Here is a 27,228-nt window from a genome sequence, read left to right as displayed (position 1 = left end):
GTATTGTAAAACTGAAACCCCAATCTTTAAATGTTCATTAGCCCTCTCGAAAATGTCAATATCCTTAAGTATTACATAATAATGCATCTTTAAACAATTAAAATCAAATTTAGGAAATTCTGATTATTTAAATGAAATTCTCATTGTTGGATTTTGTAGTAGCTCCAATAGTATAGCCTACCCTCTATGGGTGTTGTCAAATCCATAATCACCTCGTTACTTGATTTGTAATGACTTCTAAGAATTTTTATGGAATTCTATATTAAAATTCTTTTCTTGGCGCCTTCGACTTTATAATTTTTAACTTTATACTTACATCAATACTAAAAAATATTTTATATTGACCACACTCCTCATTTGGTACTTGTGTATTATACCGACCACAGCCAAGAAGTGAAGTCTATTACATAGTATGCTAATAGGTGTTCAAGGCAGAAAAGAGTGTATCATGCTACACAGAACCATTCTAGGGGAGGGAGGCAACTGGGATAGTATTCCCGGGTGCTGTGGCTGAGCAATACCTCGATAATATTCAATTTTTTACTTGGATTCGGGCTTTTTTTATTACACTTGAGTCGCGAGGGGCGGTGGTGCTATAATCAGTTTTTACTCGGTTGTGACCAAGCCTAGGAACGGCTCTGCCAATGTAGGACAAGCAGCCAAAAAGACAAATACCTTCATGATTCATCCCTACCTTGGTACTCCTCTTATATTCAAAAATGATATGGCATGATTGAAGTAACACGGTTAGATGTTTAAACGATAAGACAGTATATGGTCTATCAGGTTCGATATCGAAACTTTTTCATAAGTTATTCTCAAAGGTAGGCACTTGTGGCTCAAGGAAGGAGACCGGAGACCCTCCCAAGATTGTTTCTTTGTTTTCTTTTCTCCTTTTTACTCTTTTTCAAAAATATATTTGTCAACTATTGGCACCCTTGTCACATTGCCCCCCCCCCCTCTACCCCAAGATCTTTGTCTAGATCAGTCCTTGAAGGGAGGATCATCGAGGCAATTTGTATTCATTCATACTTCTATGCGACGGATTTATGTTACCCTGCCAATCTTCCTTCTGAGAATTACCTAGTGGACAGTTCTAGCGATGATCTCAGAAGTGTCAAAATGTTAAATTTATCTTATAGGCGCTAAAGCGATGACTCGTGACGATATACAGGAATGACTATATCACTGGAATGACTGTTGCTATTATACAGATTATACAGAACATTTTTGGTGCTTTACCAACCCGAAGTGGAGGTGCAGCCCAATTTGTCAATAAAGCTTGTATTTCTTTCAGTATCAAGGGATATGGTATGTTTATGCATCTACTTACACACAAGTAGATAAGGACCAGAAATGTATATCAGTGAATTACACCATAAGAGATGATGGGTTTCTTAATATTCGCAAGTCTTCAAACAACCATGTGTAAGTATGATTTTGTAAACTATTTTTTTGTGTAGACTCTATACAAATTTTCATTTATTTGTAATGTGCTCAGTTGCCATTGGCTCGTGACGGTTAACTCGAATGAGATAGATTAAATTTGTTCATAAAATATAAAAAATTATATGTTTGTACTGTGGATTATAATATTAAATTAAATTTCTGCTAGATTTTTATGTTTAGATAACCCTATGTTGCAATTTCTTGGCCTTAGTTCAACAGTGGATATGTTCAATTTCTTAGTCCTAGTTCAACTTGTTGTCTTTCTGGACGTATCACCTATTTTTACACTTTTGACCATAGTTATGAGTTCTAATAATTTGTAAGTTTTACATATTCAGGCCCATTAATCATTCAGAATTTACATTTAACTTATTGTACATTTATATTTAGTGCACATCCGGGGGACCTTGAAGAAAGTCTTTTGATATTTATTTAGTGTCAGTCAAGGATGGGAGGAGATTAGTCAATGGGGAAAAGCCAGGTCAAGGAGGAGTCAAAAAAGAAAAGGACCTCTAATGAAAACTAGTCTTGCCCGTAATTTACAAGACAAAACCTAATTTCACACCATTTACGTCTTAAGTGGATCATGAGTTATGATTTTAGAGTGAACACAATTCATAAGGTGGTTTATTTCAGGAAAATTTTGTACATGAAACGTTTAAACCATTTAAGAGCAAACCATTTGAACTTTTTAATACAACTATATTTGGAAAATATATTGAAGAGGAAGGTAAATCTACAAATCTATTTAATACAAAGTTATAAATGATCCTGATAAAAGTAGTGGGGCCATGAATACTTCTGTGACAGTCATATCCCTTTTCCTGTGATAGCCCTCTGACGTCATCCGACAGAACCCCATAATTACTTCTGTGACCATCCTTTTTCCTGTGACCGACCTCTGACTTCATGACACACCCTCCATTGATTCCGTGACATGCCCTCCCCGGATTCCTGTGACATGCCCTCTCTTTTCCCTTTGAATTTCTGTCACATGCCCTCTGACGTCACGGAAGCCATAGGATAATTGGATTTCTAACGGTACCATTAGACACACCCCTTTGAATTTCTGTGACATACCCTCTGACGTCACGGATGCCATAGTAAAATTGGATTTCTAACGGTACCATGCGACATACCCCTTTTCCGAGCACGCCTTGTTTCTATTCAAATCATGTCTAGACGCGTTTCCAGGTGCTAGAAGCCATATTGTTTTTCCCCTATACAACTCGCCATCTATCATCCACCACTAGCCTACCTGATAATACCATTTTGACATTTTTTGCCGTAAAGCCTCAAGACAGTTTCTTTTCTGGCGTTTCATTTTTTCGCTCGAAACACCTTTCATATTTTTTCTGTTTTATTTTTCTATAGTTCTTGACCCCGCCAGGACTCGAAAGGTAATTCTCTTCCAATAGAACGGGCTCTAGCCGAGGTAACTAAGAAGACATTCCTAATGTTCTGTATTAGAGAAATACTTTCAGTAAATAACACAAGCCCTCTGACGGCATGGAAGCCATAGGAAAAATAGTATTGGATTTCTAGCGCATGTTACGTCATGTGAAACAACCGTTTTCTGAGCACGCATTGTTTCTAGGCAAATTTCCGCATTGTTTCTAGGCAAATTGCCCATGTATAGACTGTTTCCCAGGTGCTAGAAGCTATTTTATTGATCGATATCAGTTTCTATCTGAAAGTGAAAGTGTCAACATCGAAAAATGTTTCACACATGCCCATTATGCTTGTATACATGGGGAAGTTAGTCATCCTGTGAGAATTGTACTTCTGCTGATGACTATAATGAAAAGTGTAAATTATGCGATCCATCTAAATTGCATAGAGAATATGCGGTAAAAAATTAAGGACGGTAATTCCTGTCTTGAAGAGATTTCTGACTCTCATAATCGAGGATTCTTATGCACCAACTGTCACTATGATAAATGCAATCTATGGGAAAATACTTACCCTGGTCTGATTGCAAAAAACCCAAAACGTGAGTTCACTTTATTTTGGAGAGACTGGTATCGCCGCAGTTTTAAATTGTTTTTTGGAAGAAGAACCTGTTTTAGGCTTCAATTGCTGGAATAATAAAAGACTCGGGTTTTTACGACATCACTGTGAAGATAGTGGCTATTATGATTATACACCTACAGACTTTTATTTGGTTGTTACAGAAAGTGATTCTTCTTATGGGAATATTGGGTGTGGTAATGCTTAAAATAACTGAGCTGAAACTCATGAATTTTATAATATGAATCAAAGTACTATTACTGAATTTATGGACAGATTTAATAAAAATTAAGGTAAATTATATCGTAGAAAAGGTGACGCTGACTTTGCACGTCAAGATGAATACAAGTTGAATCCTAACGAGCTGTTACCACTTATCGTTTCTGATGATATCCTATACGTAGAAGAAGAAATCTAAAGGAAACAATGTTTTGTATATACATGAATTTTATTAATAAACAAATTTACATACATTTTTAAAGCATTTCACTTTTAGGGCACCAAAGTTTATAGTATAGAGGTGACCATGTCTTTAATTATGACCACGACTTCGAAAAAAAATGGGATAAAATATATAATTAATTAAAGAAAGATGGGGGCTCCTAGAAGGCAATTCTAGAGGAGGGGGTATTATCAGAGGTAAATTTAAGACATATTAAGAGCCCTTGACAAAATACCGAGTTTTTGAGACAGGACAATGCAAACGTAAAATCAAAACATGAAAAGGCTTAAAATGGGATAAAATATATAAACAATAACCAGAGGTAAACAATATAAACAATAAGCAGAGGTAAATTTTTTTATTCACTATTGAGGTATTTCTGAGAGCCTTTAACGAAATACAATATTTTTGAGACAGGAAAATGCAAATGAGAAGAACAAAACCTGAAATGGTTTAGAACGGGATAAAAAATTAACAATAGCATGCGTAATTTATGGAAAGATGAAGGGAGAGGACTCCAGGGAGGGGGCCGTTTGTGGGGGGGCTGTCTTTTCCTTCCCCGGGTCAACACTGCCCTTTTATTTATAAGTTTCTTTCGTTGCACAAAGCGCTAATTTTTAAGTGTAAATATATTGTTATCCCGCCTCCGTCCACTAAAGTGCCGGCCCGGTCCCTGGCCATCCCCGAGGAAGTGTCTAGTCTCTCCTAGTGATTTGTCTCAGCCCTAACTCATTCCCAGGGGACATTTTCAGCAAAAACATTGGGAAATTCTTGTTCCCCAAAAAACGTTGAATTTCCCCCAAAAAACGGGGAAATTCTTGTTCCCACCAATCCCGCGCGCTGTGGGAGAGTTTGGTCTGTTTCTACTCGTTCTGGGGACGGAATCCGGCTATCCCCTGCTCTGTGGGGGAGTTTGGTCTGTGTCTGTTCATTCCTAGGACGGAAACCGGACTTTGGCTTCGCGACAAAGGAGATTAGAAAATGGTCTTGCTCGAGATAATTTAAAAGTAGTAATAATAGGGAAATTATCATTGATTTTCTACGACAACCCTCCAACGTCACATCATCCCTGTTTCTAGCGCTCAGCTGGCAAGATTCCCATCCCTGGCAAGATTCCTGCCATGGCAAAATTCCCGCCCTGTTAAGATTCCCCGCCCTGGCAAGATTCCTGCCCTGGAAAGATCCCCGTCCTGGCAAGATTCCTACCCCTGGCAGACCACCCGGGACTCCACACGTTCTATTATTTCTTCTATATTGGCATGATTCCTAGACATTTTTTCTGGAAGATTCTCAGGATTTTCCTGACCAGGTATAATATGAACAATGCCATTGTATCTCACAAGCTAGACTAAAAGAACCCCAAGGGGAAATCCAACCCCCTAACACTTCACACAAGCGGGTGCTGCGTATTACCGGCGGTGCACATCTTAAGCAAAGATACCTATTGTGAGAGGATGGAAAGTCTTCTTGCGGGAAGAGTAGATACCCAAACTGTTAAAAAGTATACTTATATCCCAGAGTGGAATGGCAATGCCACACTGTTTTCACACTGGCACCATCCCTCCACATGACACCAACCCTAGCCCCCTATACACCTTTTCAACCTTTTTTGTCCCGAAAATAAGCAAAAGAATTCCATTAAACAACCTTTTCTTTTTTTCTTTTGTTTTTTTACTTGAACTGCGAAGACTCGAATTAACACATCCCTCCGCATGACACCAACCCTAACCCCCTATACACCTTTTCAACCTTTTTCGTCCCGAAAATAACCAAAAGAATTCCATTAAACAAACTTTTTTTTTTTCTTTTTTTTTTTTTACTTGAACTGCGAAGACTCGATATTTCATTGCTAGAACACGTTACTCCAATTCAATTCACACCAAAGAATATTTAAAACACTTCTCGAGCCTTCGTTGTCATGGTAATGATTTTACAGGTTGACCGCGATTTCTAGACTTTGCCATTGATTTCCACGGTGGTCTTGACTTCTATGGTTACCCTTGATTTCTATAGTTTACTCTGTATTTTTATGAAATTGACAGGGTTTCGTTGTTTTCCTAATGATTGCCCAGAAATTGACCATGATTTCTACACTTTGATCACAATTTCGATGGTAAGGTCTTGATTTCTATGACTTGGTCCGGAGTTCTAAGATTGACTCTATCATCTAGATAAGTACCTTATGATTTTTTCTGGAATACATTGCCTTTCTGGGCTTTAATATTTATAGTGATAAGACACGTTCGTTTCTCACTTGTTGCTTTGCAAGAACGTTAGGGAGTATAATTTTTTTTTCCTGGAATACCAAGCATTCTTGGGTTTAATGTTTCTTGACAATTTGCAATAATCGCGTTCTGCTACCCTTACGACACCAGTGAAAGCGTCTTCTAACATTTCAAACATAAAAACACCCATACGCACTTTCTTAGAAGTAACAATTTTTTTCGTTTATGATAACAAGTTTCCTGTCAGTTTTAGTTTTAAGTTTTCCTTAAAACTAACAAAGTTTCTCATCGAAGTAACAACTTTTCCATAATACAACTTTTACCTAACACTATCATATTTCTCTTAGAAATAGAAATTTTATGTTTATGATGACGAAGTTTCTGTCATAACTAGAAAGTTTTCCTTAAGACTAAAAGATTTTCCCATCAAAGTAAGAACTTTTTCTTTAATACTGATAAACTGTTAATTGACACTATAAAATTTCTCACTTAGAAATAACAGGTTTTTTTTCTTAGCAGTAAAATATTTTCTTCTAATAGCACCAACTTATTCAGCAAAGATATCAAATTTTCCTTAAAAGTAACAATTTTTCGTTACTGAAAACAAGTTTTCAGTTAGAAGTAGAAGGTTTTCCAACAAAAATAACAAATTTGCTTAGAAGTAACATTTTTTTTCGTAAGTGATAACAACTTTTCTGTCAGAAGTAGCAAATTTTCCTTAACACTAACTAATTTTCTCATCGAAGTAACAACATTTTTCCTTAATACTAACAAATTTTACTTAACACACTCAAATTTATCTTAGAAGTAACAGGTTTTTCTTAACATTAACACATTTTTCTAATAGCACCAACTTTTCCGTCAAACATAACAAATTTCTCTTAAAAATCACAATTTTTCGTCACTAATAACAAGTTTTCTGTCAGAAGTAGAATGTTTTCCAACAAAGATAACATATTTTTCTTAGAATTAACAATTTTTTATTGTGATAACATCTTTTCTATCAGAAGTAGCGAGTTTTCCTTAACACTAACAAATTGTCTCATCGAAGTAACAACATGTTTTCTTAATACTAACAAACTTTTACTTAACACTAACAAATTTTCTCTTCGAAGTATCAACTTTTTTCTTAATACCAACAAACTTTTACCTAACACTATTAAATTTCTCTTAGAAGTAACAGGTTTTTCTTAACAGTAACAAACTTTTTTTAATAGCACAAAGTTTTCCGCCAAAGATAACAAACTTCTCATAGAAGTGACAACTTTTGTCAATGATAACAATTTTTCCACTAGAAGTAACAAGTTTCAGTCAAAGATACCAAATTTTTCCTAGAAGTACCAATTGTTTGGTTATGATAACAAGTTTTCTGCCCAAAGTAGCAAGTTTTACTTAACACTAACAAATTTTATCTTCGAAGTATCAACTGTTTTCCTTAATACTAACAAACTTTAAACAAACACTATCAAATTTCTCTTAGAAGTAACATTGTTTTGCCAGTGAACTAACAAGTTGTCTTGAAAAGGTAACCATTTTTTCGTTATGATAACAAGTTTTCGGTCAGAAGTAGTAAGTTTTTTTTATCACTAAAAAAATTTTTCTTCGAAGCAACAACTTTTTCCTTGATGCTAACAAACTTTTACTTAACACACTCAAATTTCTCTTAGAATTAACAGTTTTTTTCTTTGCAGTAACAAATTTATTTTATGAGCACCCAGTTTTTCGTCAAAGATAACAAATTTCTCATAGAAGTAACAATTTATCGTCAGTTATAACAAGTTATCTGTTATTAGTAACTTGTTTTTCTGTCAAACATACCAAATTTTTCTTAGAAGCAACAGTTTTTTCGTTACAATAACAAGTTTTCTGTCAGAAGTAGCAAGTTATCCTTAACTCTAACAAATCTTTTCATCGAAGTAACAACTTTTTCGTTGATATCAACAAACTTTTACTTAACACTATTAAATTTCTCTGAGAAGTAACACGTTTTTCTTAACAGTAAAAATTTTTATCTATGTAGCACCAAGTTTTTCGTCAAAAATAACAAATTTCTCATAGATTTAACAATTTTTGTCAATGATAACAATTTTCCGTTAAAAGTAACAAGTTTTTTTTCAAAGATAACAAATTTTTCTTAGAAGTAACAAATTTTTTTTATGATAACAAGTTTTGGGTCAGAAGTAGCAAGTTTTTTCAACACTAACAAATGTTCTCTTCGAAGTAACAACATTTTCCCCTAATACTAACAAGCTTTTACTTAACACACTCAAATTTCTCTTAGAAGTAACAAATTTCTTCTAATAGCACCAACTTTTCCGTCAAATATAGCAGATTTATCATAGAAGTAATAATTTTTTCGTCAGTGGAAACTAGTTATCTGTTAGAAGTAACAAATTTTCTGTCTAAGATACCAAATTTTTCTTAGAAGGAACAATTTTTTCATTAAGATAACAAGATTTCTACCAGAAGTAGCAAGTTTTCCTTCTCACTAACAAATTTTCTCTAGGAAGTAACAACTTTTTTCTTAGTAGTAACACACTTTTACCTAACACTATCAAATTTTTCTTAGAAGTAACAATTTTTCACCAGTGATAACAAGTTTTCTGCCAGAAGTAACAAGTTTTCCTTAACACTAACAAATTTTTTCTTCGATGTAACAACTGTGTTCCTCAATACTAACAAAACTTTACCTAACACTACCAAATTTCTCTTAGAAATAACAATTTTTGTTTATGATGACAAGTTTTCTGTCAGAAGTAGCAAATTATCCTTAACACTATCAATTTTTGTTTCTTCGAAGTAAAAACTTTTTCCTCAATACTAACAAACTTTTACTTAACACTATCAAACTTCTCTTAGAAGTAAAAGGTTTTTTCTTTACAGTAACAAATTTCTTCTAATAGCACCAAGTTTTCCGTCAAAGATGACAAATTTCTCTTAGAAGTAACAACTTATTGTCAGTGATAACAAGTTTTCTGTTTGAATTAGAGAGTTTTCTGTCAAAGTTAGGTTTCTCTACGTTTAAGTTAGGTTTATCTAATTTAGGTTATCATGAGCGCTCATGTTAACCAAAGTTAGATGAACCTAACTTAAACGTAGAGAAAACTTAAACTTAGGTGAACTCCTTGTTCACCTGAGTAGTATCCCCATGATTACTTTGACGACACACATAGCAGATTTTCATAGGGTTTCCACGACGGCATATTACATCATAACAAGCCCTCCCTTTTCCCATAAGATTTCCACGAAGCTCTATTACGTCACAATATCCCTGGCAAGGTTCTGAGCGCATGCTCTGTCTCCGTGACCAGATGACGCAATTGTGTTTCAGTATTTTTTATATGATTAATTGGAGTGTGGTTGGGATAATACAATAATAGTAATAATAGGGAATTCTGAGTGGAGCTACTAGTTCCTTGACCCTGCGTAATGCCGTTCCAATATTTCTTCTAGCTACTGCCATTTGTATCGGTTCGTAACCATTTTTGTCACATTGTTTTCTTCTATTGTCCACCCTCTGAAAATAGTAGCCCCCACACACGAGTCTAGACGTCTATTCTTTTTCTGTGTATTATCCTCCCTCTAAAAACAGAAACCCTCATACACGAGTCTAGACGTCTATTCTTTTTCTGTGTATTATCCTTCCTAAAAAAAATAGAAGCTTGTCATGCAATGTCATTGTCCCAGCATAAATAGAAGCCAAGATTCGAAGCCATTTTGGGCATATCTAACGCTTTCTGAAGACACCCAGTTCCTGTGCACTTTCCTATTCTTTTCCCAGGATCGCTATAAATAGAATCCCCCATATAGGAGTCTAAACATGTCTTGATTTCTGTACTTCCCATCCCTTGTCCCATGACCGCTAAAAATAAAAATTCCATGTAAAGCCTTCGTGTTCTTGGGCGCCATAAATAGCTAGCAGAAAGACGATTCTAGTTCAGTTCTCATTTGGATAGTGAACGTGATACACATCTCTTACAAGAATAATGGACAATTTTCATTATCAAGAGGTAAGTCTCTTTACTTTATTATTTCCTAACCCCCTCCTCCAAGCCCCGTTACTCCCTCCACCACATCCTGTTGTCTATACTCATTTTCAGCTCATATTATTCTCCATTTACCATGTAGTAACCCCAAACCCCATACTCCAACAGTGAAGAATTAATCTAATAAAAAAAATATTCTTTTTGGTAACAAATACTTTATTCCAGAAAACCACTCTTTTCCCCTTCAAGCGCTTATATATGAACTGTCTAATCTATCACACACCCCTCTGTCTAAAATTGGCAAGCATCTATTATGAACAAAGCAGAAGAATGCTTTTCCGTCAATTAATAAACCTTACGTCGAATTACCTATTTTTAATAAACTTAGGTCAGTAATTCTAGTTTTAATTCTTGCATGTTGTGTAATAAAACATTTACTTTCCAAGCCTAGCTTATTCCTTACAAATTCTATTTATTGCTTTTCCGGGAAAAGGGGTTAGGGGGTACGAGACGACTGGGTAGTGTATTTCCTACTGAGTAGTGCATAGTCTGGGTGGTTATTTATAGGGCGCGTACCAGACCTATTTTATGACCATTTAAATAAGCCTTGTATTCTCAAATGTGGCCTGAACTTCAATTTCTTAGAATTGAAAGCAGTAAAGATTCTTAGTTGAATAAGAGCATTTTTTTAAAGCTTGAGACAGCTACATATAGGGCTGGAGGGTTAAGAAAATGAGAAAACATCAGTCCTGGGTGACTATTTCCAGGGCGCGTACCACAAAATATTCCCTTTTTTCATCAAACACAAGTTATTAGTTAAATTTTATACCTTTCTAGAGCACCCTTAGCTTTGGCAGTAGCTCGTTAGGATTTAACTTGTATTCACCTTGGCATACTAAGTCAGGGTCACATTTTCTAAAATATATTGAACCTTCATTTTATTAAATCTCTTCGTAAAGTCAATAATACTATTCATATTATAAAAATGAAGTATTTCAATTTGCTTATTTGAAGCAATGTCACACACAAAATTGTTCTATGAAGAATAACTTTCAGCCAAATAAAAGTCTGTATGTTCATAATCATAGTAGCCGTTATCTTCACAGCGATCAAATAAAAACCAGACTCTTTGGTTGTTCCAGCAATTGAAGTGTAGACCAGGTTCTTCTTCCCAAAACAATTTAAAACCACGACGATACCTGTCTCTTAAAAATAAACTGAACTCAAGTTTAGGATTTTTTGGAATCATGCCAGGGTAAGTATTTTGGCATTCAAGTTCAAGTTCAACCAGTTTATTATTAAAATATAACTGTATACAATTGACATAGGCCCATGGGGAGACAAGTTCGAAAAGCTAGGCCTAGACAAAGAAACAATAACAAATTACGCTACAATACAAAGATAAACACGACGGCAAAGATACAATAATATGAAAGTAGCAGCTAGCCCTTGATCCATAAATAAATATAAAAAAATTCAATATTATTAAATATAAATTAATACTAGAAGATAACCGAGAGGCCCAAATTTACTCAGAGCAACAAACTAAACAAATAACTTTATCTTATTAAATAGTCGCTTAGTTAAAAGTAAAAGTCCCATATATCATAGTGACAATTGGAAAACAAGAAACCTCTAAAATGAGAGTCACAAATCTCTTCAAGACATGAATTACAGTCTTTAATTTGCACAGCATATCCTGTATGCAATTTACATGGTTTGTATAATCTGTACTTTTCATTAAAGTCATCTGTACAAGTACAATACTCACTAGATGACCAGCTGCCGAATGTATACAGGCATAATGGACATGTGTAAACATTTTTTTATGGTGACTGTTTCACTTCCAAAAAGAAACTGACTCACGATCAATAAAATGTCTTCTAGGAGAAGTGACGTCACAAAACTTGTTTAGGCACGGTTTGTTACAACATTGCCGGCTAAATAGCAGATTAAAGCAAAAGCACAATATAATTACGTTTTTTCTCAATTAATATATCCATAAATAGAGTAAAAGCAGCTGGGCCACGACGACAAAGTTTCATGCAATAGTCCAAAGATAGGGAATCAGTTCCCATTATACCGTTAAGCATTTCTCGATAATATATCTTCTGTTGAAGAGATAATTCTAGAAAATCATCGTGTAAAATTAACCACTTTTCCAATTTTCTAGATTACGTAAGATTTTCTGGTTCTCTAATCCATCCATTTTACTACTCCCACTACCAAATACAGATTAAAATAATCTCGCTAAAAGCAAACCATTTCTTATGTATTGATCTATTCAATATATTTCGCTAACGCATTTAATCCGTCTTGTAGTCTGTGTATATGCACTGTATTCACTTTAGCCGCAAAGCGTAATTGTTCTTCCGACTTGAATTTTGTTAATGATATACCATATCCTGCATACATCTTGTTCTATTATAGGGTTATTCAACAACCCCTTGTAATTTCCACTGCTGCCTTAAGCACTCTAGGTTCAATTTCTCTAACACTTTCAATATCCAATAGTGTATAAGCATCCATTACAATATCTATGATGTTGACAAGCTGACCTCTTTTTTAATACTGAAACAAGATTACGTCATAACAACTGGAACCCCGTGGATCTTGCCAGGGGTGTCGTGACATAAGAGGGCATGTTGTGGACATCCCATGCTATTTTCCTATGGACTTATTTAGAGCACGAGGGTGTGTCCTCAGCTGTGTTCTCTTTAATAGAACACCTGAACCGCATTTTACAGGCTCAAGGGACTTCTTTTATAGGTACTCGTCAAATATCCCGACAACACTCCAATTAATTATATAAAAATATTGAAACAACAGGAATCCCGAGAATCTAGCCAGGGTATGTTGTGTGAATCTTTCCAGGGCTGTTATAACGTTACACGGCTGTCGTGAAAATCCTATGGGAAAAGGGAGGGCTTGTCCTGTTGTAACAGGGCGTCGTGGAAATCCTATGGGAATTTTCTATGTGTGTCGTCAAAGTATTCATGGGGATAATACTCACCTGTATATAAAGCGAATTGAAAAAATCTTCTCGTAATGAAAGGTTCTCGTAATTTTTGTATTTTCAATTTTTATTCTCGTAATATTTATTTTAAGTTTTTGTTCACGTTATTTCCGTATTTTTAACTTCTTGTTCACTTAAGTTATGTGTTTTACTTTTTGTCCCCCTGTTTTACAATACATTGTTTTTAGATGGGTAAACTTTCTAGCATTTTCAATTTTTCTCCAAAATTTATTACTGTTTTCTCTATTTTTTCCCTGTAATTCCGCTTATTTCAATTTTTAGAAAACATTTTTATATAAAAACAATTTTCGCTCACTTAAATTCGTCGTTTTAGTTTTTTTCCTCGTGATTTTTGTTCCTTCAGTTTTTTTTCACGAAATTTCTTCATTTTATGTTTTTTATACTTTTGAAATGTATCAGTATCCCCCCCTCCAGATATCTCTACCTGCACTGCCAGTCAGTATCCCTCAGATGGGTCTTTTTCTTATACCGACCAGTACCTCGGATGGGTCTATCTCTACTATCGCCATTACCCGTCATATGGGTTTGTACACACTCCAATCCAAGTCCCTGTAGGGTCTCTATACGTACTACTGCCCTGGTTTCCATAGGATCTCTACACGTTCTACCACCCTGGCCCCCAATGGAAACTCAATTTGTCCTACCGCTATGGTTTCCCTTGGAGTCTCTGTGCATACTACCGTCCTGGTCTCCATGAGATTTCTATCTATACTGACGTTGACCCCTGGAAATATTAAAAAATATTAACAATATTTTATTCCAGAACTTATTGGAGCTGAAACCTGACCATCGATGGCCCAAACCCCCTACCCCTTCTCAAAAATATTTTAACAGTATTTTGTTCCAAAAATTATTAGAGCTGATCCCTAGCCTTCCATTACCCCCAACCCCCCCCCCCCCCTCAGACCCTCCTTTCTCGATTTTTTTAACTTAGAAGTTCTTCGACTTTTTTTTATAATGTCTTTAAATGATATTGTGCAAACTTGTACCATAGTTTTGATATGACTTTTTTTGGAGCATAAAATGAAAATTGTATAAGTATACTATTCACGATTTTTATTGTAGAAAAACAATTTTTGTAGCTATATTTATTTGAGGACTTTCTCGGGATTTTTTTTTTACTTTTTTTCATACTTCAAAAATACATGGTGTATATATCTAAAATTTCGACAGTAATCCATTTTTGCCCCCTCCTAATCCCCGAGGAAACCAATGGGCGATCATCTTAAGCACGTACTCGGTGTAAAAATAATATTTTTAGTTAAGGACCCTGGTTAGTCTACTGTAAGTTTTCAGTCAGTATTAACAGTGCATTGGTAGAATAAACACTTGCATCTTAATGTTAAAATTGAATGTGAAATATCTTAAGGAAGTGTTTTTCCATGAAGGAGTTATCATAGCCTTGAATGCTGAAAAAGACGAATATTTTCGTCTTTACTAAGAAGCGAGTACTAATTGTAACATCATTGGAAACGCATGCGTACGTTTTCATAATAGTGAAAGATTAAACCTCATTGGAGTATTTAAACATTCAACTCTAGTGATGATGAATATACCAGAGTAACATTTCCAGAGATGATGGCACCCACAGATAATACAAATCTAAAACTGACAGTTGATGGCGATGGTAAACTGCTTGATTATGGTTCTGGTAATAAGTTTCCAGTTGCTAAATCGTATCACCATCTTTCTGGTATTAGAAAGGACTTCTGCTGTAGTAATATTATAAGCCATATCTTATCTACGTGTTGAAACTGTTACCCATAGAAAAATAGGGTGGTAATGAAATTGCTATGAAATTGCATGAAACGACATGAAATTGCAATTAAAATAAAAATGGTACTATCAGATAATATCACTAAGCAATATAAAGGCAAATTAAAAAAGGGCAAGACACCCACAAATGTTAATAGTACTAAAGATACTTTACCAACAGATAAGGTGCTTGAATCCATTAATAGCAATTACAAAAGATATGATGAGCTTGTAAGTGAAACTGGGGTAAAAATTGAGAATAATTCAAAATCGAATAGTGAATATTGTGCTGGTTAAGAAGAAAGAGAAGAGAATAAGTCCTCTGACAAGAGAAAAAATTATGAATTATTTCAAGCAACGGAATCGAATCATTCAAATTTGTCAGAAGTTATTAATAACATGTAAAATTGTATGTGACATTGTTTCAAGAAAAATGTTCTTTTTCATTTTGTTGTAAAATTTTTTTTATGACATTCTTTTTTTTCAACACGATGAAACAGAATCGTTTTCAAAGATCAGAGACACATGAAGAAAAGAATGTTTTTTCCAAAGGTCAGAGACGCGTCATGACTCAAGTCATACCAAGTCATGACTTGAAGAAATCATCTTATGGAGTTTAATTTGAATATACATATAATTGCTGACTGTGAAACATTAAAGAATTGACTGTTATTATTGGAGAAGGAACTATAGCATGTATGACCATGATAGAAGCTTGCGGAGTTCTACATTACACCATTTAACTGACTGGGATTTTAAGACTGAGTGATTACACCATATAAAAAAGTGGCAAAGAACTGAATAGTGTAAAGGGAGAGAAATATACAGCTTTTCTTGGAGTTTAAGCGCTATACGTAAAGGGTAGTTAGCCTACGGATAAGCTTTTATTCGAAAAATGTGAACCCGAAATTCCGCTTTTCAATTTAGAACAGTATAACTGTCCAAAATTTAGAGGTGCTTATCACCGTCCCAAAGCTAAGGGTAGATTCTTTGTGGTTTGGGTACCAAATGACCTATCGGATTGTTGCAAGTGTATATGACACAGTAAGACTATGCTATATCATGAATCACTACTGAGCTAGCCTCCGAAGAATTGATGATATTTTGAAAAAGACCTTTGCAGATACTTTTTTACACACAACGAGTTTTTTTTAAACTGAATTCGGCAGTAATATGTAATAAAAGTAGAGAGGGGTCTTATACTCGTGTCCCTCACCCCTGCTGCCACCTACAACTTTTTTAACACCATATATTGACACGAGAACCACGTGGTTTATGGTTTTCTCAGTGAGAATGAAAAAACAGATGAAATTCTCACTTGAAAAACCATGAATTTTGTCAGATTTATTAAAGTATAACTTGTAAATCCATTAATATTTTCAAAGTTTTGGCTTTGTGTTTTGTTTTTGTAGTGTGTATTTAAGAAATTTGACACAATTAATTGATTTTAATGTGAGAATTACAAAAATGTGACAAAATTCATGGTTTTTCAAGTGAGAATTTCATAAATGTGACAAAATTCGTGTTTTTTCAAGTGAGAAAATTCCTGTTTTTTCATTCTCACTGAGAAAACCATAAACCACGTGGTGCTGTCACGAGTCAGAACACCTGTGCTGTCGACCTCAATTCACCTATAGTGAATCAATAATTCCACTTAGAAACAACAAATTAATTTTCACTTTCTTGACAGATCAATCAATCAATTACATAATCTGTCAGACTTTAAAAATTTTCGACTAGAAACATTTCTCCAGGAATAGATCCAAAATCATTAATGTCTTTGCCTCGGGAACAGTTCTACTGGTCGAACTCCAAAGGATATTAATAACCAAAGGCCATGGAAACAATTAGGCAAGAAACATCTTAGCGATGAATTGTTTTCGCGCGCGAAAAGGTTTCCAAATAATTTGAAATGCATTGACGCAGAGATGCCAATAACAAAGGAACACGCTGAATTTGCGTTTAGGGATTATTTTGGGCGAAACCGTTTTAGACAGGTTATGGAACTATTTCGGTGAAACAGATAGAGACATTTTAAAAGAAGATTTTTGAAGAGATTTTGGAGGAGGTTTTGAGTGTGGTCGTTATAATACATAAGTTTCAATTGAACAGTGTTGTGAGGTCCTCGACCCCAACCCCAAAGGGTCCGAGCCCCCTACCCCACCCCCGAAGTTAGCCCCCGGTCCTAAACTGTTCTATGGGGCTCAAATGGACCCCCCCCCCCCGGACCCCCAAAGACCCTCACCCTGTTCCCCAACGGTCCCCAGGCCCCCAAAGGGCCCCAGACCCTAAAAAGGCCATACCCGAGCCCCAAAGGCCCACCCCGGTCCCCAAAGGTCCACCAGACCCCCAAAAGCCCTCCCCCGTCCCCCAAGGTCCCCCCCAACCCCCCAAGCCCTCCCCCCGTCCCCAAAGGCCCCCCCCGGTCCCCCAAGGCCCACCCCCGGCGACCCCGGCCCCCCAACGGCCCCCCTTACTCTACCCCTACCCCCAAGGAAGCCTCCGGTCCTCAACGGTCCCCCAGGCTCCCAAAGGCCCTCCCCCGGCCCCCAACGGGCCACCGGGCACCCAAAGGGCCCCACACCCTAAACAGGCCATACCCGCGCCCCCAAAGGGCCTCCACCTGTCCCCAAAGGCCCTCTCCCGGTCCCACAGGTCCACCAGGCCCCCAAAGGGCCCCAGCCCCTAAAAAGACCCTACCCGAGCCCCCCAAAGGCCCTCACCTGGTCCCCAACGGTCCACCAGGCTCCCAACAGCCCGCCCCCGGGCCCCAAAGGGCCTCCCCGGGCACCCAGGGCTCCCACCGGGCCCAGAGTGCTCAACCCCCACCCAGACGGAATCCTCCGGTACTCCACGGTCCACCAGGCTCCCAAAGGACCCACAGGACCCCCAAAGGCCCTCACCTGGTCCCCACAGGACCACCGGGCTCCCAAAGGGACCCCCGGACCCCCAACGGGACCCCCGGACCCCAAAGGTCCGCCCCAGGTCCACCAGGCTCGCCCCGCCGCCCCACGCACCCACCGCGCCCCCCCAGGGCCCCCTCGGTGCTCAAGGGCTCCCCGGACCCCCCAAGGCCACCACCCGGTCCTCAAAGGTCCACCGGGCTCCCAAAGGACCAGTCGGTCCTCCAGGACCCTCTCAGACGTGCAAAGACCCTCCCCAGACCCCCAAAGGCTCATCCCGGTCCCCAAAGGTCCCCTCAGACGCCCATCTGACCACTCCCCCCCTCAAGGGCCCCAGGATCCCCAAACGCCCTCCCCCGACCCCTCCCAAGAACCCCCGCTCCAATTTTAACACTTTTTATTGCTTTATTATATCCTTTTAGAACAAGTTCCTTTCATAATGTCCCTCCTAAACCCATTTTCCAACTTGAAGTACTTATCTTTTTCACCCACTTTCCCAATGAAAAAGAAATTAGTTTTTAATCAATTCTAATTTTCCAAATAATATAAAAATTTTCCACTTTAGTTCAGATCTGTCTCGAAGAGATGAAAAATTTAAAATACTGTTCCAAATTTTTCGCAGAAGATAAAAAAAGTTCAAGTTTTCTTCTGAATTTTACCAAAGAACGTGCTCCAATTCTCATTTCTCCAGAGAAAACAAAATCTTCCACTTCAGTTCTTTATTTCTCAAAGACATAAAGAAATTTAAAGTTCAAGTATAAATTTTTCGGTGGAAGATGGAAAAAGCAATACCATACTTGTGAATATTTTCCTGGAAAATAAAAAGTTCTAGTTCAATTTACAGTTTCCTCAAAGAAGTCAAGGAAGGTTCAAGTTCTCTTCTGAATTTTACCAAAGAACATGCTTCAATTCTAATTTTTTCAGAGAAAACAAAAATCTTCCACTTCAGTTCTTTATTTCACAAAGACATAAAGAAATTTAAAGTACAATTCTAAATTTTTCGGTGGAAGATAGAAAAAGCAATAACATACTTGTGAATATTTTCCCGGAAGATAAAAAGTTCTAGTTCAATTTACAGTTTCCTCAACGAAGTGAAGAAAGGTTCAAGTTCTCTTCTGAATTTTACTAAAGAACACGCTTCAATTCTAATTTCACAAGAAAAAAATAAAAATCTACCACTTCAGTTCTTTATATCACAAAGACATAAAGAAATTTAAAGTTCAATTCTAAATTTTTCGGTGGAAGATAGAAAAAGCAATACCATACTTGTGAATATTTTCCCGGAAGATAAAAAGTTCTAGTTCAATGTACCGTTTCCTCAAAGAAGTGACGAAAGGTTCAAGTTCTCTTCTGAATTTTACTAAAGAACACGCTTCAATTCTAATTTTTACAGAGAAAACAAAAATCTTCCACTTCAGTTCTTTATTTCACAGACATAAAGAAATTTAAAGTAAAATTCTAAATTTTTCGGTGGAAGATAGAAAAAGCAATACCATACTAGTGAATATTTTCCCGGACAATAAAAAGTTCTAGTTCAATTTACAATTTTCTCAATGAAGTCAAGTAATGTTCAAGTTCTCTTCTGAATTTTACCAAAGAACACGCTTCAATTCTAATTTTTCAGAGAAAACAAAAATCTTCCACTTCAGTTCTTTATTTCACAAAGACATAAAGAAATTTAAAGTTCAATTCTAAATTTTTCGGTGGAAGATAGAAAAAGCAATACCATACTTGTGAATATTTTCCCTGAAGATAAAAAGATCTAGTTCAATTTAAAAGTTCCTCAAAGAAGTCAAGGAAATTTCAAGTTCTCTTCTGAATTTTACCAAAGAACACTCTTCAATTCTAATTTTTTAAGAGAAAACAAAAATCTTCCACTTCAGTTCTTTATTTCACAAAGACATAAATAAATTTAAAGTACAATTCTAAATTTTTCGGTGGAAGATAGAAAAAGAAATACCATACTTGTGAATATTTTCCCGGAAGATAAAAAGTTCTAGTTCAAATTAAAATTTGCTCAACGAAGTGAAGAAAAATTCAAGTTCTCTTCTGAATTTTACCAAAGAATAAAATTCAATTCTAATTTCACCAGAGAAAATAAAAATCTTCCACTTCAGTTATCTATTTCAAAAAGACATAAAGAAATTTAAATTTCAATTCTAAATTTTTCGGTGTAAGATATAAAAAGCAATACCATACTTGTGAATATTTTCACGGAAGATAAAAAGTTCTAGTTCAATTTACACTTTCCACAACGAAGTAAATGAAAGTTCAAGTTCTCTTCTGAATTTTACCAAAGAACACGCTTCAACTCTAATTTTTTCAGAGAATACAAAAATCTTCCACTTCAGTTATTTATTTCACACAGACATAAAGAAATTTAAAGTACAATTCTAAATTTTTCGGAGGAAGATAGAAAAAGTAATACCATACTTGTGAATATTTTCCCGGAAGATAAAATGTTCTTGTTAAATTTAAAATTTGCTCAACGAAGTGAAGAAAAATTCAAGTTCTCTTCTTAATTTTACCAAAGAACAAAATTCTATTCTAATTTCACCAGAGAAAATAAAAATCTTCCACTTCAGTTCTTTATTTCACAAAGACATAAAGAAATTTAAAGTTCAATTCTAAATTTTTCGATGGAAGATAGAAAAAGTAATACCATACTTGTGAATATTTCACAGGACGATAAAAAGTTCTAGTTCAATTTACAATTTTCTCAACGAAGTCAAGTAAAGTTCAAGTTCTCTTCTGAATTTTACCAAAGAACAAACTTCAATTCTAATTTCACCAGAGAAAATAAAAATCTTCCACTTCAGTTCTTTATTTCACAAAGACATAAAGAAATTTAAAGTTCAATTCTAAATTTTTCGGTGGAAGATGGAAAAAGTAATACCATACTTGTGAATATTTTCCCGGAAGATAAAAAGTTCTAGTTCAATTTAAAATTTTCTCAACGAAGTGAAGAAAAGTTCAAGTTCTCTTCTGAATTTTACCAAAGAACATGCTTCAATTCTAATTTTTTCAGAGAAAACAAAAATCTTCCACTTCAGTTCCTTATTTCACAAAGACATAAAGAAATTTAAAGTTCAATTCTAAATTTTTCGGAGGAAGATAGAAAAATTAATGCCATACTTGTGATTAAGTTCCCGGAAGATAAAAAGTTCTAGTTCAATATAAAATTTTCTCAACGAAGTGAAGAAAGGTTCAAGGTCTCTTCTGAATTTTACCAAAGAACAAAATTCAATTCTAATTTCACCAGAGAAAATAAAAATCGTCCACTTCAGTTCCTTATTTCACAAAGACATAAAGAAATTTAGAGTTCAATTCTAAATTTTTCGATGGAAGATAGAAAAAGTAATACCATACGTGTGAATATTTTCCCGGAAGATAAAAAGTTCTAGTTCAATTTACAGTTTCCTCAACGAAGTCAAGTAAAGTTCAAGTTCTCTTCTGAATTTTACAAAATAACATTCTTCAATTATAATTTATACAGAGAAAAAAAAAATCTTCCACTTCAGTTCTTTATTTCACAAATACATAAAGAAATTTAAAGTTCAATTCTAAATTTTTCGGAGGAAGATAGAAAAAGTAATACCATACTTGTGAACATTTTCACGGACGATAAAAAGTTCTAGTTCAATTTACAGTTTTCTCAAAGAAGTGAAGAAATTTTCAAGTTCTCTTCTGAATTTTACCAAAGAACAAAATTCAATTCTAATTTCACCAGAGAAAATAAAAATCTTCCACTTCAGTTCTTTATTTCACAAAGACATAAATAAATTTAAAGTTCAATTCTAAATTTTTCTGTGGAAGATAGAAAAAGTAATACCATACTTGTGAATATTTTCCCGGAAGATAAAAAGTTCTAGTTCAATTTACAGTTTCCTCAATGAAGTCAAGAAAAGTTCAAGTTCTCTTCTGAATTTTACTAAAGAACAAAATTCAATTCTAATTTCACCAGAGAAAATAAAAATCTTCCACTTCATTTCTTTATTTAACAACGAAATAAATAAATTTAAATTACAATTATCATTTTTAGATGGAAGATAGAAAAAGCAATACCATACGTGTGAATATTTTACCGGAAGATAAAAATTTATAGTTCAATTTACACTTTACTCAAAGAAGTCAAGGAAAGTTCAAGTTCTCTTCTGAATTTTACTAAAGAACAAAATTCAATTCTAATTTCACCAGATAAAACAAAAATCTTCCACTTCAGTTCTCTATTTCACAAAGACATAAAGAAATTTAAAGTACTATTCTAAATTTTTCTATGGACGATGGATAAAGTAATACCATACTTTTGAATGTTTACCCGTAAGATGAAAAGTTCTAGTTCAATTTACAGTTTCCTCAATGAAGTCAAGGAAAGTTCAAGATCTCTTCTGAATTTTACCAAAGAACACGCTACAATTCTAATGTTTTCAGAGAAAACAAAAATCTTCCACTTCAGTTCTTTATTTAACAAAGACATAAATAAATTTAAATTACAATTCTAATTTTTCGGTGGAAGATAGAAAAAGCAATACCATACGTGTGAATATTTTCCCGGAAAATAAAAATTTCTAGTTCAATTTACAATTTACTCAACGAAGTGAATAAATGTTCAAGTTCTCTTCTGAATTTTACTAAATAACAAAATTCAATTCTAATTTCACCAGAGAAAATAAAAATCTTCCACTTCAGTTCTCTATTTCACAAAGACATAAAGAAATTTAAAGTTCAATTCTAAATTTTTCGATGGAAGATAGAAAAAGTAATACCATACTTGTGAATATTTTCACGGAAGATAAAAAGTTCTAGTTCAATTTAAAATTTTCTCAACGAAGTCAAGGAAAGTTCAAGTTCTCTTCTGAATTTTCTCAATTAACACACTTCAATTCTAATTTCTCAAGAGAAAATAAAAATCTTCCACTTCAGTTCCTTATGTCTCAAAGACATAAAGAAATTCAATGTTCAAGTCTAAAATTTTCGATGGAAGATAGAAAAAGTAATACCATACTTGTGAATATTTTCACGGAAGATAAAAAGTTCTAGTTCAATTTAAAATTTTCTCAACGAAGTCAAGGAAAGTTCAAGTTCTCTTCTGAACTTTACCAAAGAACACGATTCAATTCTAATTTTTCAGAGAAAACAAAAATCTTACACTTCAGTTCTTTATTTCACAAATACATAAAGAAATTTAAAGTTCAATTCTAATTTTTCGGTGGGTGATAGAAAAATTAATGCCATACTTGTGATTATTTTCACGGAAGATAAAAGTTCTACTTCAATTTTAAATTTCCCCGGAAGATAAAAGTTCTAGTTCAACTTGCTATTATCTTTGTGAAAACACACAAACTCAGAAAAAATGTTCAATGTTCCCTTAGTACCTATGCAATTAGACTAAAAATGAAGATATTTATGCAGAGTTTCAACTCGCTATGGCTAAGTTCGCTAAAAACAAGCTATTTTCTTGCGAAAACACACAAAATCAGAAAAAATGTTCAATGTTCCTTAAGCACCTACGCACTTCGGCTTAAATGAAGATATTTATGCAGAGTTTCAACTCGATATGGCTAAGTTTGCTAAAAACAAGCCATTTTCTTGCGAAAACACACGAAATCAGAAAAAATATTGCTAGGTTAGGTTAAGTTAGATTAGGTTAGGTTAGCCTCCGTACGCGCGCAGAGAGGTTAAGTTAGGTTAGATTAAGTTAGATTAGGTTAAGTTAGGTTAGGTTAGGTTAGATTAAGTTAGGTTAGGCTAGGTTAGCCTACGTACGCGTTAGATTAAGTTAGGTTAGGTTAAGTTAGGTTAGGCTAGGTTAGCCTACGTAAGCGCGCGTACGTAGGCTAACCTAGCCTAACCTAAATTAACCTAACCTAACTTAATCTAACGCGTACGTAGGCTAACCTAGCCTAACCTAACTTAATCTCACCTAACCTAAACTAACTTAACCTAATCTAACTTAATCTAACCTAACTAACCTATATGCGCGCGTACGTAGGCTAACCTAACCTAATCTAACTAACTTAACCTACCAATAATTTTTCTGATTTCGTGTGTTTTCGCAAGAAAATAGCTTGATTTTATCAAACTTAGCCATAGTGAGTTGAAACTCTGCATAAAGATCTTCATTTAAGCAGAAGTGCGTATGTGATTAAGGAATATTGAACGTTATATCTGTGGTTTTTTGTTTTCGCAAGAAAATATATTGTTTTTATAGAACTTATAAATAGCGAGTTGAAACTCTGCATAAATATCTTCATTTTTAGTCTAATTGCATAGGTACTAAAGGAACATTGAACATTTTTCTGAGTTTGTGTGTTTTCACAAAGATAATAGCAAGTTGAACTAGAACTTTTTATCTTCCGGGGAAATTTAAAATTGAAGTAGAACTTTTATCTTCCGTGAAAATAATCACAAGTATGGCATTAATTTTTCTATCACCCACCGAAAAATTAGAATTGAACTTTAAATTTCTTTATGTCTTTGTGAAATAAAGAACTGAAGTGGAAGATTTTTGTTTTCTCTGTATAATTAGAATTGTAGCGTGTTGTTTGGTAAAGTTCAGAAGAGAACTTGAACTTTCCTTGACTTCGTTGAGAAAATTTTAAATTGAACTAGAAATTTTTATCTTCCGTGAAAATATTCACAAGTGTTGTATTACTTTTTCTATCTTCAATCGAAAATTTTAGAATTGAACTTTTAATTTCTTTATGTCTTTGCGAAATAATGAACTGAAGTGTAAGATTTTTATTTTCTCTTGAGAAATTATAATTGAATTGTGTTCATTTAGAAAATTAAGAATAGAACTTGAACTTTCCTTGACTTCGTTGAGAAAATTTTAAATTGAACTAGAACTTTTTATATTCCGTGAAAATATTCACAGGTATGGTATTACTTTTTCTATCTTCCACCGAAAAATTTAGAATTGTACTTTAAATTTCTTTATGTCTTTGTGAAATAGAGAACTGAAGTGGAAGATTTTTATTTTCTCTGGTTAAATTAGAATTGAATTTTGTTCTTTATTAAAATTAAGAAGAGAACTTGAACTTTTCTTGGCTTCGTTGAGGAAATTGTAAATTGAACTAGAACTTTTTATTTTCCGGGGAAAATATTCACAAGTATGGTATTGCTTTTTCTATCTTCCACCGAAAAATTAGAATTGTACTTTAAATTTCTTTATGTCTTTGTGAAATAAAGAACTGAAGTGGAAGATTTTTGTTTTCTCTGAAAAAATTAGAATTGAAGAGTGTTCTTTGTTAAAATTCAGAAGAGAACTTGAACTTTCCTTGACTTCCTTGAGGAAAATGTAAATTGAACTAGAACTTTTTATCTTCCGGGAAAATATTCACAAGTATGGTATTACTTTTTCTATCTTCCACCGAAAAATTTAGAATTGAACTTTAAATTTCTTTATGTCTTTGTGAAATAAAGAACTGAAGTGGAAGATTTTTATTTTCTCTGGTTAAATTAGAATTGAATTTTGTTCTTTAGTAAAATTCATAAGAGAACTTGAACTGTCCAAGACTTCATTGAGGAAACTGTAAATAGAAATAGAACTTGTTATCTTCCGTGAAAATATTCACATGGTTGGTAGTACTTTTTCTATCGTCCAGCTAAAAATTATATTTGTACTTTAAAATTATTTATGTATTTTTGAAATAATGAACTGAAGTTGAAGATTTTTATTTTCTCTGGTGAACTTAGAATTGAATTTTGTTCTTTTGTAAAAATCAGAATAGAACTTGAAATGTCCTTGTCTTCATTGAGGAAACTGTAAATTGAACTAGAACTTTTTATCTTCCGGGAAAATATTCACAAGTATGGTATTACTTTTTCTAACGTCCACCGAAAAATTTAGAATTGAACTTTAAATTTCTTTATGTCTTTGTGAAATAAGGAACTGAAGTGGAAGATTTTTGTTTTCTCTTGTGAACTTAGAATTGAATTATGTACTTTGGTAAAATTCAGAAGAGAACTTGAATTTTTCTTCACTTCGTTGAGAAAACTGTAAATTGAACTAGAACTTTTTATCTTCCGGGAAAATATTCACAAGTATGGTATTACTTTTTCTATCTTCCACCGAAAAATTTAGAATTGTACTTTAAATTTCTTTATGTCTTTGTGAAATTGATAACTTAAGTGGAAGATTTTTTTTTTCCCTGAATATATTAGAATTGAATAATGTTCTTTGGTAAAATTCAGTCGAGAACTTGAACTTTCATTGACTTCATTGAGTAAACTGTAAATTGAAATAGAACTTTTTATCTTCCGGGAAAATATTCACAAGTATGGTATTACTTTTTCTATCTTCCATCGAAAAATTTAGAATTGAACTTTAAATTTCTTTATGTCTTTGTGAAATAAAGAACTGAAGTGGAAGATTTTTATTTTCTCTGGTGAACTTAGAATTGAATATTGTTCTTTGGTAAAATTCAGAAGAGAACTTGAACCTTTCTTCACTTCGTTGAGAAAATTTTAAATTGAACTAGAACTTTTTATCTTCCGGGAAAATAATCACAAGTATGGCATTAATTTTTCTATCTTCCTCCGAAAAATTTAGAATTGTACTTTAAATTTCTTTATGTCTTTGTGAAATAAAGAACTGAAGTGGAAGATTTTTGTTTTCTCTGAAAAAATTAGAATTGAAGCATGTTCTTTGGTAAAATTCAGAAGAGAACTTGAATTTTCCTTGACTTCGTTGAGAAAATTTTAAATTGAACTAGAACTTTTTATCTTCCGGGAAAATATTCACAAGTATGGTATTACTTTTTCTATCTTCCACCGAAAAATTTAGAATTGAACTTTAAATTTCTTTATTTCCTTGAGAAACAGAGAACTGAATTGGAAGATTTTTATTTTCTCTGTAGAAATTATAATTGAAGTTTGTTCTTTAGTAAAATTCAGAAGGGAACTTGAATTTTCCTTCACTTCGTTGAGAAAATTGTAAATTGAACTAGAACTTTTTATCTTCCGGGAAAATATTCACAGGTATGGTATTGCTTTTTCTATCTTCCATCGAAAAATTTAGAATTGAACTTTAAATTTCTTTATGTCTTTGTGAAATAAAGAACTGAAGAGGAAGATTTTTATTTTCTCTGGTGAAATTAGAATAGAATATTATTCTTTGGTAAAATTCAGAAGAGAACTTGAATTTTTCTTCACTTCGTTGAGAAAATTTTAAATTGAACTAGAACTTTTTATCTTCCGGGAAAATATTCACAAGTATGTTATTGCTTTTTCTATCTTCCTCATAAATATTTATAATTGAACTTTAAATGTCTTTATGTCTTTGTGAAATAAAGAACTAAAGAGGAATATTTTTGTTGTCTCTAAAAAAATTAGAATTGAAGCGTGTTATTTGGTAATATTCAGTAGAGATCTTGAACTTTCCTTGAATTCATTGAGGAAACCGTAAATTGAACTAGAC

At 34.2% G+C, this 27,228-nt stretch overlaps 1 protein-coding gene across 1 annotated transcript in view; it reads left to right on the top strand.

Annotated features, from left to right (window-relative positions):
• The window catches only part of LOC148941408 (apolipoprotein D-like), a 127,757-nt gene that overhangs the window by 10,873 nt on the left and 89,656 nt on the right, over positions 1 to 27,228 (top strand). Inside the window, exon 2 of the mRNA XM_089104419.1 lies at positions 1,298 to 1,428. Within this exon, the coding sequence (XP_088960545.1) occupies positions 1,298 to 1,428 (131 nt within the window). The remainder of the gene's footprint in view (positions 1 to 1,297; positions 1,429 to 27,228) is intronic.

Source organism: Artemia sp. Qi Xiang Cuo, chromosome 18 (assembly GCF_049724085.1).
Source record: "Artemia sp. Qi Xiang Cuo chromosome 18, ASM4972408v1, whole genome shotgun sequence".
NCBI classification, from domain to species: domain Eukaryota; kingdom Metazoa; phylum Arthropoda; class Branchiopoda; order Anostraca; family Artemiidae; genus Artemia; species Artemia sp. Qi Xiang Cuo.
Note: the sequence above shows the minus strand (reverse complement) of the source record. Positions and strands in the feature narration are given on the sequence as shown.